Source organism: Vombatus ursinus, unplaced genomic scaffold (assembly GCF_900497805.2).
Source record: "Vombatus ursinus unplaced genomic scaffold, bare-nosed wombat genome assembly UNPS02010461.1, whole genome shotgun sequence".
In the NCBI taxonomy this organism is placed as follows: domain Eukaryota; kingdom Metazoa; phylum Chordata; class Mammalia; order Diprotodontia; family Vombatidae; genus Vombatus; species Vombatus ursinus.
Window position 1 is genome coordinate 11989163 of NW_020950239.1, and position 14703 is coordinate 12003865.

Sequence of the window (14703 nt, forward strand, 5' to 3'; positions counted from 1 at the left end):
CTCTGAATTTCTGCAGGAAAGATCCGGGCATTGAATCTATGAAGTAAGAACTGTACCAGAGAGTATTTATATGTTCTCTTCTACAAATGGATGCATTTGGCTTTCACTGATGTATTTCCTTAGATCTGTTTCTGTGGCACTTCAGGTATCTGCATAATAGAATAATCTTCCAAAGATTCCAGGAGGTTGTTGACCTCTCTTTCCATATCTGAATCCATGTGACTGATGTAGGTGAAGAACTGTACTGTCTATATCAACGATGACTCCATTTTCGAACCAGAGGAAGAGTTCAGGGTCTACCTGGGCAGTCCTCTTGGAAACCACTGGAGTGGGGCAAGAATAGGGAAAAGCAACATGGCCACCATCACCATATCCAACGATGAAGATGGTAAGAGAAAAAAGTGCCTTAGCGACTGCTGGCTTGAACAGGAATCTAATGGTGTTTACATAATTAAAAATTAGAAGTGCTTTGGAGTCAGAGGGTTCTCTTGAAAATACATACTAGCAGCATGTTTATATAACTTTGGGCAGCAAATGACACCTTTCTTGAAGGTTGGTTCTAAGTTATTAAAAAGAATTCAAAGAATTTTGTAGCTATCAATTACCTAATCAGTCGGCACCATGTTCCTGACAACCACTGAGTACCGTTATGGCATTTTTCAGCCCTGAAAACCTGGGCCACAGAGAGGGAAATGGGCATATTCCAAACATATGGTAATTCAATCATGTTGCTGAAAATAAAATTCACCTACCTGAGGCCAATATTTCCTTTGCTTTGAAAGACTGTACCACTTTCCTGGAAAGGGTCTTGGGTAATTTAATAGCTTTCCTTGCTCAAATTTGTTCATCCGATAAGTTAAAAATAAACTGTTCAAATAAATTACTACTGTAATGATACAGGCGGGCTTGTTTGGGGCATAATTACATTTAATACCCCTAGTATTGGGTCAGGGAGGGGATGGTGATTGAGTAGGTACCCATATCCGACAGGGGAAGGTTGAGATATTGGGGAGAATTGGGAAAAAAACAGTGTAGGAGTTCAAAGGTTTGCTGTTTCCCACAGCATACACTTAATAAATGTTTGTCATTGCTAAAGGTACTATGCTAGGCACTGAGAAGGATTCAGTGAGGAATGGATGAATAATTTGTGGTTCTTGCTTTCCCGGGACTTACATCTAATAGAGGAGATCTGTATTTTAATCCTCAACCTAACCGTTGTCCTCTGTAAAGGCAAGATAGTTTGAGAACTTGAGAGTTGATCCTGAGTTCTTGATGGGTAAAGAAAGTGTCCCTGAGGTATTCATTGAATTGTTCTCAAAGTTACCCTCATGGTTGAAGACCATGACATTATAGCAGATAGAAAACTGAAAAGAGACTTCCAGAGAGGATGTCTCTCACTCTCTCCCTCATAGTTCCCGATTAGATTGCTCTTTCAAATTTGAGCTAGAAGATCTAACCAGTAGTAGGAAAGATAGGTTTCTATTTCACCCTTGGTCCTACATAACTTTATGTATGATCAACCTTTTATGTTTTATTCATTCAACAAATATTAAGTGCTTCCTATATATTATGTACTTTGTGAGGGTTGGAGAAGATAAAAAGATTCAATCAGACATGCTTCGGGTCTTCAAGAAGTTTATAAGCTACTAGGAATAGACACACGTTCTTTTTTTAGTATTTTATTTTTCTCCAATTACATGTAAAAACAATTTTTAACATTTGTTTTCAAAATTTTGGCTTCCAAATTCTCTCCCTCCTTTCCCACCTCCTACATTGAGAAGGCAAACAATTTGGTATAGCTTATACATGGGTAGTCATGCAAAACATATTTCTGTGTTAGTCATGTTGTAAAAGAAAACATAGACCAAAAAATCCCCAAGAAAAATAAAGTAAAAAAGTAAGCTTCGATCTGTATTCAGCCACCCTCAGTTCTTTCTCTGGGGATGGATGACGTTTTTCATGATAAGTCCTTCAGAGTTGTCTTGGATCATTGTATTGTGAGAATAGCTAAGTCATTCACAGTTGATCATCTTACAATATTGCTTTTACTGTGTACAATGTTTGGTTCTGCTCATTTCACTTTGCGTCAGTATAGACACACATTCATTGAAAAGTAAACAAGTGGATAAGAGGGGCATAAAATTCTATGAGATAAAATGGGAGAGAATTAACTTTCCGTCCATGGCAGTGCTTCTTAATCTTTTGTGTGTCATGACCCCCTTTGGCAGTATGGTAAAGCCTATAGAACCTTTCTTAGAATGTTATTTTTAAATATGAAAAAATAGGAAACCAATTCTATTGAAATGCAGCTATCAACTTTTTGTTTTAAGAAACAGGTCTCACACTCGGAATCTAGTAATCTTTCCAGGTCTCTATTACAGGCACAGTTCCCAAATTGTGTGCTGCAAACTCACAGGGGCACCATAATGGGGTTTTAATTTTTGAGGGAAACACAATGATATGAATAATTAGGAATATCTTTTGACCAAGGGGCACTTTGAAAAAATTACTGAGACATTAAGGACAATGTGAACCGAGAAATTTTGGGAACCTCTGCCCTAGTAATTTGTACTTGGACCTGTTCTGGTGAACATTTTTATCAGTGACTTGAATGGAGGTACATAATGAATACTCATCAAATTTATAGAGGGCATAAAACTGGAAAGAATTGCTAACACAGTGAACGACAGAATCAGAATCCAAAAAAGGCCTTGGCAGGCTAGAGTATTGGGCTGAATCTAATAAGATGAAATTGAATAGGGATGGATTTAAAGTCTCACGTTTGAGTTCAAAAAATCAGCTTTGCAAGGACAAGATGAGGCAATCATGGCTAGATAGTATTTCATCAGAAAGAGATTTGGGGGTTTGGTAGACTATGAGTTTGATATGAGTTAATAGCATTATATGACAGTCAAAAAAGCTCATTTAATGTCCAAGACTGGGGAGGTGGCAATCCCACTATGCCTTGCCCCGGTCAGACTGTATCTAGAATATTGTATTCAGCCCTGGGAACCACATGCCAGAAAATTTGTTGCAAAGCTAGAGAGCATATGAAAGAGGGTAACCTGGATGTTGAGGGCCCCATAGTCAAGCCATCTGAGGGATGGTTGAAGGAACTGGGAATGCTTAGCCTAGGCAAAAGAAAATGTAGGGATATGTGATATTTGTTATGAAATGTTTGGAAGACTTTCATGTGGGAAAAAAAATTATACTGATTCTCTTTGGTATCATAGGGGAGAAGCAGGAGGAATGGAGGAGAATTGGGAAGAGTGACTGTAGGCTCAATGTTGGGAAAACCTTCCCATTAGAGCTGTCCCAAAGTAGGGTGGGCTGCTGTGGGAGGTACTGGCTTCTCTCTTCCTAGAGGTCTTCAGGCAAAGACTGGCGTGTTGGTGGGGATGGAGATGGAGAAATCATGTTGAGGTTGATTTGGATTCAATGGATTCATCTCTGAGATTTTGTGATTCTTTCCCCACACCCAACCTTGTTTTCTTAGCCCCAACTATTGAGTTTGAAGAGGCTGCGTACCAGGTCCGGGAGCCTGCTGGGCCAGATGCTCTGGCAATTCTGAACATCAAAGTGATCCGGAGAGGAGACCAGAATAGGACTTCCAGGGTCCGCTGCAGTACTCGCGACGGCTCTGCCCAGTCTGGGGTGGATTATTACCCCAAGAGCCGTGTCCTCAAGTTCAGTCCTGGTAATGAAAAGGAAACCCCAAGATGTGCGATTGATTCATTGGAGAAGTGTGTATTTGGCATTGGAAGAAGGGAGTAATTCGAGGAAGGAAATAGAGATAAATTATGTCTAAAAAGCATTTGTATACGCTGAAAAATTTTAATGGTGATTTAGCAAAAATAATGAGAAAGGAATCTTTAGGTCCATTGCATTAAAACATGTTCTCTCTCTCTCTCTTTCTCTCTCTCTCCCCTCCTCCTTCCCCCCGTGTGTGTGCATGTGTACATGCATATATATATACATATATATATATATATACATGTATGTACATGCACACCCAAACAGAGAGATAATGTTTTAATGATCAGTAATTTAATTGTTCAGTAAAATTATATACTCATGAAATTGTATTCTTGGCCAGAATTCATATACACACACACACATACATCTATATGTGTATGTGCATGTATGTACATATGCATGTGTATATTGTGTATGTGTATGTGTGTGCACATATGTGTACATAGATATACATAGATATATATATACATCAGCTCTCTCTATACACACACACACACATACACAATACACGCATATGTTTATTTGTTTGTGTGTGTGTGTGTGTGTGTGTGTGTGTGTGTGTGTGTGTGTGTAAAATTTTGGCCTAGAATACAATTTCATGAGTGTATGATTTTCCTGAACAATAAAAGAACATGGCCAGCTTTCACCTTCCATTCATTCGTTACCCTCCGGGGTTTACAAACAAATATGTACTCTGATGTTAGGAGCTCTCATGTTACAGGTCTTCTACACATTATTTGTCACAGGAGGCCATCACGGAGACCGAAGCTGAGGGAAGGAAAGGAATGAGACGGTCAAGCTAGCGTAGCCCAGCTGATAGTTATAGCTGATGGTTATGGCTGGCTACATTAACTGTGTGATTTAGAATTACTCATTAGGGCTGTTTAATAAAGAGGTTTGAGTAACCTAGGTGTGATGTCAGTGCTGCCACCATTTGTAGAGCGGTGGGAATGGACAGCAGTGGTCCAGGGAAGAGTCAACGATCCTTCCTCTCAAGACAAGGCTTGGAGGAAAGGGAGATCTTGCTTTGTCTGGAAAATAGAAATAGCCCCTTCTAAGCCTTGGAGTAGGGCTGCTGCGAGGCCCCCATTTTCCTCTTTGGGTGGTCTAGCCTTGTAATTCCAAGAATTGATGCTCTTCAGAGGAGGATGTGAGGATGTACATTAGTAAAAGAGAGAAAGAATTAAGTGAAGACACGTAGCCAGGGTGGAATCTTATTTCGAGCCATAGATTTTTATTACATCCAACTATCATCAGAAAAGCCTCATTAATCCTCAAATGGTGTTGAATAATACATCTGCAGGTGAATGTTTCCGAGCTTCTACCACAATAGAGTTTTGTCTATCAAATGGACCCCCTTCATTTTAAGTAGTAATGAGGCAATTAGCAAAAGCCGAGTGTATGTAAAACAGCTCAACACAGAGTCATGGCGGGCCTTTCCAACCTTCTCTTTGCCTCCACTGTCCAGGTGTGGACCACATCCTGTTCAAAGTGGAGATTCTGTCCAACGAAGATCGGGAGTGGCACGAATCCTTCTCCCTGGTCCTGGGCCCTGATGACCCGGTGGAAGCCGTCCTTGGTGATGTGACCACCGCAACGGTGACAATCCTGGACCAGGAGGCCGCTGGGAGTCTTATATTACCAGCACCACCCATTGTAAGTGACTCGACAGAAAGAAGACCTTCCCTGCCATACAGCCCCTGGGAAGAATGTGCGAGGAAGGAGGACCTTGGAAAGGGAAAGCCCTTTGATTTATTGTAAAAAGAGGTCATTGGAGCCTTGTTTTTGATAGTGGCAAAAAGTGAAAGAATCTTGGTGACATATATGAAAATGGGAGGAAATGGGTGGTGCGGGGGATAGAGTACTGGCCCTGGAGTCAGGAGGACCTGAGTTCAAATTCAGACTTAGACACTTACAAGCTGTGTGGCCCTGGGCAAGTCACTTGACCCAGTTGCCTCCAAAAAAAAGGGGGGGGGAGGTAAGATCAGAAGCTACTTCATAGATATTACCCTGTGTATTTACAGACACTCACAGATCTTTCTGTTTGTAAAGTATGTCACCATATTTCTAACTTAAGACTGAACATGATAAATAAACAGTGTGAAAATGGAATTAATGAAGGGCTGCTATGGTAACCTTGGCATTTAATGAAGAAATGTGGGAGTAAATCCTACTTCTTTAATAAATTAATGAGCAAGTATTTGTTAAGTCCCTCCTCTGTGCCTGGCTAGGTGCTGGGAATTCAGAGACAAAAAGGAAACAGTCTCTACCCTTAGGGAACTTACATTTTGTCTTAACCTCTCAGTTCCCCACGTGAGAAGGTGGCAATCTATGTCATTGGAAGGAGTTTCCTTACCAGGGAGTTCCCAAGATAGATGAAATCACAAATCTGGTCTAAAAACCCATTAAATTTTCAGCTCCATCAGAAATAAGGCTAAATCATAAGAAATAACTTTTCTTGCACTCTGAAGTTCTCTATATGAGTCAATGGAACATTATTACTGTAGTTATTTAGAGAACTGGTGTGGATTTGTTTTTTCTTACCATGAGAGGGATAGAAGGGGAGAGAGAGAAGGAAGGGGGCAGGGGCAGCTAGGTGGCACAGTGGATAGAGCACCAGCCCTAAAGTCAGGAGAACCTGAGTTCAAATCCAGCCTCAGACCAAACACTTGACATTTACTAGCTGTGTGACCCTGGGCATGTCACAACCCCAATTACCTAAAAAGAGAGAAAGAGAGAGAGAAAAGGAAGAGAGAGAAAAAAAAGACAGAGGAGAGAAGGGGAGAGGGATATTGAAATGACTGACCTATAATACAAAGATTTGCTCTTAGTACAAAGAAACGTTAGGTAAGATCTGTAACTTTTTTTTTTTTACCCCTATTGTCCCTAGCACAAAGGCATGAAGCCTTACACGCAGTAGGTGCTTAACTAATGTTTATTTCTGCTTTCTTGCAGTTCCTCAAACATAAGACAGAAGCTCCCATTCTCATTCTCTACCTAGTACTACAAGCGAGTTCTGGATGCTTAGAATGCACGCCCTTCTTATCTCTTCTTCTTTCCTTCCAGCTCAGTTCAGGTGCTAGATACCATGTAAAACCTTTTCTGATCCTTCCTTCTCAGCTGTTAGTGACCTCTCCCCTGACAATTTCCTTGTATTTATTTTGTCTATGGTTATGTGCAAGAATGTAGTTATTTATTACGGTTTACTTCTGTATTCTTATGGAGCTATAATTTAATGGTTTTTTTGGGGACCAGATTTTTTATTTCATCCCCCTAGGGAGCTCTCTGGTGAGGGAATTCCTTCCACTGAGGTAGATTGCCACCTTCTCTACTGCCGACAGTCTTGGAGAGCTGCCCGTGGAGCTGAGAGGTTACGTGATTGTCCCGGCGTCACACAGACAGTGTGTGTCAGAGGTTGGATTTGAAACGAGGTCATCCTGACTCTGAAGTTCGCTCTCTCTCTCCACTACATAATGGATAATTTAATAATTGGGTTACAAATGTGAAAAGGCTTCAGATATATTTTACTCTTTACTGTTCTGTGCTCTTTCTCAGGGCTCTCTCTTTTCACAGATTCCTGTTCGGTTTCAAGGTGATGCTGACTCCACAGACAGTGACATTTATGTGATGCGTATGGGGGCGGGCGGGGAATGTCCAACTCTCCGTCCTGATGCCTGAGCTCCCCTGCAGCTTCATGGCTTTCTTTGTTCTGCAGGTGGTCATGCTTGCTGACTATGATCATGTGGAAGAAGTGGCCAAGGAAGGGGTCAAAAAATCGCCCTCCCCAGGGTACCCGCTGGTCTGCGTCACTCCTTGCGACCCTCACTTCCCCAAGTACTCCATCATGAAGGAGCGATGCGTGGAGGCTGGCATTAATCAGACCTCTGTCCGGTTTAGCTGGGAAGTAGCAACACCCACGGACGGCAACGGGGCAAGGTCTCCCTTTGAGACCATCACTGACAACACACCATTCACCAGCGTCAACCACATGGTACGTACGATGGCCGGGGTGGGATGAGTTAAGTGTAGACTTGCTTCCGCTTTTCCTTTAGAAAGCTGTGAAATAAGGTGGTTGTGTTCAGTTGCTTCAGTTGTGCCCCTGACTCTTTGTGACCCCGTGGACCGTAACACGCCAATACCGTCCGTGAGGTTTTCTTGGCAAAGATGCTGGAGTGGTTTGCCATTTCCTTCTCCAGCAGATTAAGGCAAACAGAGGTTAAATGACTTGCCCAAGGTCCTCCTGAACCACCTCACTAAAATAAGATATCTAGTTTAAATTCTTTGACAGAAATAGTTTGAGGTTTACTGTGTTTAACTGTGTTAAACACAAGTGCGTGGATACAGTCTTTTATTTACTTTTCACTCAGTCAGCATGTATGTACGGAATATCCACTGTGGGCCTGTTCCACTTTAGAAAACACGAGAAATAAAAAAAAAATTGTCATTGTGGGGAAAACAAGATTAGTTGGGTAAACTGTTGAAGAATGATAAACAACAGGGAAGATTTCTGTCACTTCCTCTCAAAAAGCTAGCTGGAGGGAGTAGGTCCATGCAGAGAATATTGTATTTGATGAACCACAAATACCTTTGGAACTGTCTTAATCTGGATCTAGCCTTCTACACAAACAAAGGAGGCAGCTGGGTGGTGCAGTGGTTAGAGCGCCGGATCTGGTGTCAGGAAGCCCTGAGTTAAAATCTGACTACAGACATCTTATTAGCTGTGTGACCCTGGGCAAGTCACTTAACCTCTGTTTGCCTCAGTTTCCTCATCTGTAAAATGAGTATAATAACAGCACCTACCTCCCAGGGTTGTTGTGAAAAATGGGTCGCTACGTAAATGCTATATTAAGACCTGTCCAGAGCTTTGACCCCTAGTACTGTAGCTCGGAGACCATTTTTTCCTGGTATGTGAGCTTAGCTTCATTTTGACTATCTTCTGTTATTGGCCAGTGATCTATCTGTTTTAGCCTGTATCAGAATTTACATGCATGGAATTTCTTCGTTCTGTAACTTTCAAAGGAGCTTAGACTTCTCTTAACCAAATTTGGTTTGTTATTATAGGGCGACAAATGCAATTTGTGATTGAGTCTACTATCTTGAAGCAAGATAGCAGTTGATCCTTGTTAAATGAACAGATCGATAGCTGTTTAATGAATTTCAGCAAAGACTTTAAAATTTGTCTCTGGCTCACGAAAACATGAGATTTTTTTTTTCCTTCCCTAGAGCAGGGGTTCGTAGCATGAACTTGCTTTTTTAGATATTTTGATATCTGTATTTCAATGTAGGTAGTTGCCTTTGTACAGGCAACTATGTACATTGGATTATATTGTAATATTACATATAAAATGTTATATATATTATTATATACTATTATATACTACCATATTGGATCATATTTTATATTATACATAAATAGGATTCTACATATTTTATCTTATGCTTTTAAAAGTCTAATATTCTGAGAAGGGGTCCACAGACTTTACCAGACTATCCAAGGAGCCCAGAACACAAAAAAAGCCATGTCCTAGAGCCTACCTTCCAGCAAATTCAGATCCATCTGATAAATTGGCTTAAAGAAAAAAATGACACGAGCAGCTACATCCTGAATTTCAAGTATAAACATTGTTCCCAGTCCTGCAAGGCTCATGTCTATGACAGTGGTGGGATTTAGCCACTGTTCCTTGCAATTGGGATGAAGCTTTGAGAAACTCTTATGCTGAACACAGTGCCTGAAAACACCAACTCTGTCGATTCTAGAAGTGTTTGAAGTTAAAGGTTACCCAGGATAAGACCTTTGAGAGTCACCCAGGCAACTCCAGGGTACAGAGCTGGTTATGAATTCAGCGTGGCTTAGCAAATCTGGCTTAAGCTGCTATCTTGTTTCCTTGCAGGTACTGGACAGTATCTATTTCAGCCGGAGGTTCCACGTGCGCTGTGTGGCAAAGGCTGTGGACAAAGCGGGGCACTTGGGGACCCCCCTGAGAAGTAATATTGTTACCATAGGGACGGACAGCGCTATCTGTCACACCCCTGTCGTGGCGGGGACCGCCAGAGGCTTCCAAGCTCAGTCCTTCATTGCTACCCTGAAATACCTTGATGTCAAACATAAGGAGCATCCCAACAGGTCAGCCAAGTGTCTCCTTCTCCACAGAGGGGTTTGGCCACGTCCAGAACCTTTCTAGTGATTTCTACAATGCTGTCATTACTAAGCATGTGTGTGTGTGTGTGTGCATGTATTTTTAATCAGTGAGAAAGCATTTTTTAAAGTGCCTACTGTGTGGTGGGCACTGGGCTAGATGCTGGGAACACAAAGACAAAAATGAAATGGTCCCTGCCCTCAAGGAGCTTACATTCCATAGGAGGAGACTACTGTCAGTCAGGAAGTAAAATATTTATGAAGGGACTATTATTGCCAGGCACTGTGCTAAATGCTAGGGATACAAAGAATGGTAAAAGACAGCCCCTGCTCTCGGGGTACACACAATCTAATGGGAGAGATGACATGCAGACAGCTATGTTTGCTAGGTATAGGATACATAAGCCATTTAGAAGATAAATTGGAGGGAAGACAGCAGGATTGAGGGGTTGGGGAAAGCTTCTTGAAGATGGTGGGACTTAAAGGAAGCCAGGGAAGTCAGGTGGCCGAGGTCAGACGGGGAGGCATTCCAGGCATGGGGGCAGCCAGAGAAAATGTCCTGAGTTTGGAGGAATGTCTTGCTTGAGGTAGGTACGAAGTAAAGAAAAGATCATTTCAGTGAAGAGGCACTAATGATGGCCGTATGGATCAGGAAAAGCCTTACGTAGGGAGATGATGTTTGAGCCGAACTTTGAAAGGAGTTAGAGATTCTAAGAGTCTGAAGAGAGGAAAAAGAAAAGAGTTCCCAGGCAGGGGGAACGGCCCAGGCAAAAGCATGGTGATGAGAGAGAGGGAGTGTCATGTGTAAGGACAGAAAATAAAGCCTATTTGGCTGGCCTGTGTATTTGCTTTTATACTCAGAGGTACTTCAAGCATTCCTTACATGTGGTAAATATCTATTAGATATTGCAGTATGTTTGTGTCCAGGCGTGAACTGATCCCAGAGAAGTTAGCGTATCTCTGTAAAATTCTACTGTAAACAATAATAGCTAGCAGTTTTTTTATATATATATGTGTGTGTGTATATATATATATAATACTTTAAAGTTTACAAAGCATTCTCTTTATGCTAGCCCTGTAAGGTATATAGCATGAGGAGTACCACTACCACCACCACCACCACTACCACCACTAGTACTACCACCACCACTACTACTATTACTACCACCACCACCACCACCACCACCACCACTACTACTTCTCCTCCTCCTCCCCCTCCTCCCCTCCCCCTCCCCCTCCTCCTCATCCTACTTTATTACCATCACCATTTTATAGTTCTATAAACTAGACTCGGAGAGAATTAGTGCCTGTCCAGGGTTCAGATGCCTTGAAGAATCAGAGCCAACACCAGGCCAGCCCTTCTGATTCTGCTTTCCTCTATACTGTGATGTTTCTCAGTACTGGAACTAGTGTGGGTGCCAATGAGACCGAAACCCTCCTAACCCACATTCCTAACAGAAGGAAAACAAGTGACTTTAGTGATGGAGTACTAGCAGCAGCATCCTAGGGCATTGTAGATGTTTCAGGCCTACCTGAAGACAAAGCTTGTTCTTTCCTATTTTTGAAAAATGGCAGGTGTCCACTGCAAAGTCTTCATGCTAATGGGTGGGCCTGGCAAGGGAGAGACTGCAAAAAGAAAGAAAGGGGAGAGCGGTAGCAATTAAGGAAGAAGAAGGGGACCCTGGGGTTTCTGTCCTCATCTTACATGAGGAAAATATCACTAAATGGTTCAAAGTTTGCCTTCACCTTGTCTGATAACCAGTTGGACCATGAGGAAATGATGGAGGGAGAGGAAACCCCAGCACAACATTCCTCCTCTCCTTCTCTAGTGGAGTCCTTCCCTCCCCATCATACGCCCTGTCTTGGCCCTGCTGTTTCCTGATGATTAAAGTGGAGAAAGGGGATGAGAATTTTTTTCTCCCCTCCTCCCTCCTATTCCATGTATCAATATATCAAGGCCTCCTGGTCCACCAGTTTCTCAGTCAAGAACAAGAGTGTAAATTTGGTCCAAACTTTTGATGCCGCCTGAGCCTCCATGAAAGGTGAAAGCAACACCTCCAGAGGTCCCATCTGTTACTCTCGGAAATCCCTACAGCCATGTGTAACTTCCACTAGACACTGTTTCTTGCCCCCAATTACTCAAGTTGGAAAAAGGCGGATAAAGAGAAAAGATCCCAGCAACCACTACATAAATAGATGCTACCAGTTGAAAAAGACAGGTTAAGCCTAGAGTTTCTGCTGCTCTGAGGAAGCATGCTCAGATTTTGCATCTGGTCAACCAGTGACCAAAAATTAATGCAAACTACAAAGACAATTTCCTTTTGATTCTGGTTCAGCTCAACGAGCATTTTTTTTTTAAATTGATGCAACTCCGTACTGAAGAAAGGACCCAGAGTGTGAAGACGTGTATTCTGACTTGTACTCTGTCTTCATCTCACCAAGGCTATTATCCCTTATCCATGAAATGAGGGGTTAGACCCTTCTCTGAGGTTCCTTCGATAGCTCAAATTATAGGGTTTTAGTCTCTCCTTTTGGTTAGCGTATTGTCCTACAGAACAGTAAATATTGTAGTGCACCGTATTAAACAGTTTTGTGCAGAGTATTGTACTGGGGAGCCTATACAAGGAATGTTCATCTGCGCTCAATAGCTTATAATCAAGCTGAATGACAAAATAAACAGTGACAGTTTGGATAAACAGTATGTTTACAAACATACGAGGAACAACAAGAGATTATAATCAAATGAATTAGGCGATAGTACAGATGCCATGCTGGAGAAGGAAATGGCAAACCACTCCGGTGTCTTTGCCAAGAAAACCCCAGATGGGGTCTCAGAGTCGCACACGACTGAATAGCTGCTGCTGTTTAAAGTGCTGAAGGCAGTACGTCCTAGTGCCCATAACCTCTCCCCGCTTCCCTCAGGTAGGTTCCTTCCCAAACAAAAACCAGGAAGAGGCCCGAAGCCCTCAATTCCGATGTGCCGCCAGACACAGCCCGCTCTTGCGAGCTTTCTCTCATCGCGCACATCCTCCTGGTGTTGTGTGTTGTTTTTCCTTCGTTTTCAAAGAGGACCAGTGACACCCCAGGTGATGTGCACTTGTGTAGGAATTGGATTTAAACAAGGCAAAGTTGTGGCAAGTCGTCAGCCTCACTCTCTCTTCCTGAGTCATCACAGTCCAGTGGCAGGACAGAAGATGAGGGGCCATGGCCCAGGATGCAGCGGATGACCTTGGCGCCTTCTACGCGTAACCGAGCTCTAAGGGCTCCACCAGGCCTGCTTCGGCCGCCTCCGTGGCTATTGGAACCAGTTGTTCTCCTCCACTCATCCACATGCTTGGGGTGGAATCCCATCAAACTCACTTCCTGGTGTGAGGCCTGTCAGTTGCCCTCGGCTTGGTTTAGCTGTTTGCTGAGATGGTTTAATGAACATTTTATAGCTTCTTGGAGCCACAGGTGAGAGTTGGCTGGCAGATGGACACTGAAAGTGGATGAGCAGCCCTGAAAAGGGCTCGGCAAGCCCTCACGCCAGAGGGGCTAGTCGTCCTGAACACCCCCTATACCTAGTGTATATTGGTAGGGGGAGGGGAACACTAGCAACCAGATCACAGCCCAGCCCCCACACGTGACCTTTTTACAACAAGGCCCTGCCCTTAGGGGGGCTTCCCAACTCCTAACTTGTCCTGGCATACACTAACTAGTGGCCTTTCTAGCCATGTCTATATATAGTGTGAGAAATAATTTTTTCACATTGAACTCATCACTACCGTATGTGGCTCACTCTCCCATCTCACTGAAACGTTTTCTCTCCAACTGTCAGTCATCTTCCTCTGTTCCCTTGATGACTGCTCCCAGGCTAGTTCCTTTGCATCCAAATTGACAGATGGTAGCTCTGGGGTTGCTTTGAACTACTCCAAAATATCCCCTTGGAATTCCCGGCACATGCATCGCCCTTTAGCTTCTAGGCTACACCTGTTTTTCCTTTATATTCTCCCGGCCCTATAGCATCCTAACCTTCTGATACAAAGCAGTGTTGATATTTATTTAGTCAAAGAGGAAATGAGTCTTGGAGAAAAGGGCATGGGATGGTAGAAGGGAAGTAAGAGATCATTCCAGACAGGGAGAAGAAGATGAGTAAAAGGTCAGTAATGGTAACAGGTGAGATATGTAGCAGAATACTGAATTCACAATATAGGAGCTTGGTGGTATCCTAAAATTCATAAAGAGGGACAAGGAAAGGGAGAGGCAGAGAGAGGGACAGAGTGAGGGGAAGGAGGGGGAGAGAGAGAGAGACAGGGAGCAGGGAAGGAGGAGAGCAGGGGAAGGGAGGGAGGGAAGATGGGGGAGAGAGAGAGAGGGAGACACAGACAGACTCATCATCCTAGAAGACAGCCTAGTACAGTGGAAGGGGGCTAGCTCTGTGGTCAGATGACCAGGATTCAAATCATGACTCTGATGTTTGTTATCTGAGAAGTCTTGGCCAAGTCACTTAGCCTTCTGGGGTCTTGGTTTTCTGCAAAATGGGAGGATTAGACTAGAGGGTCCCTGAAATCTCATCTAGCTTGTGGTCTGGGATGATGTTACGATGAACAGAAATCACATAATAGCCTGAATCTATAGGAAGGAAAGTTCTTTCTGATAGGAAAGAAAAATTAAAAGTAATTTCATCTAATAAAGTAAAAAACCTTTGTATTTCATGTTGTTATAATTCCAGAGGATTGAGGATGCTGTAAAAAATTGAATTCCATACGTGCACATATGATGCATTATGTATTGAATTCCATGTGTACACATATGATGCAGTATGTATTGAA

The 14703-nt window shown here is 42.8% G+C and overlaps 1 protein-coding gene across 1 annotated transcript in view; it reads left to right on the forward strand.

The window, feature by feature from the left end:
• FRAS1 (Fraser extracellular matrix complex subunit 1) overlaps positions 1-14703 on the forward strand; it is a 475354-nt gene that overhangs the window by 431314 nt on the left and 29337 nt on the right. The window contains exons 60-64 of the mRNA XM_027854503.1: positions 232-388; positions 3497-3697; positions 5225-5412; positions 7472-7747; positions 9648-9880. Coding sequence (XP_027710304.1) covers positions 232-388; positions 3497-3697; positions 5225-5412; positions 7472-7747; positions 9648-9880 — 1055 coding nt within the window. The remainder of the gene's footprint in view (positions 1-231; positions 389-3496; positions 3698-5224; positions 5413-7471; positions 7748-9647; positions 9881-14703) is intronic.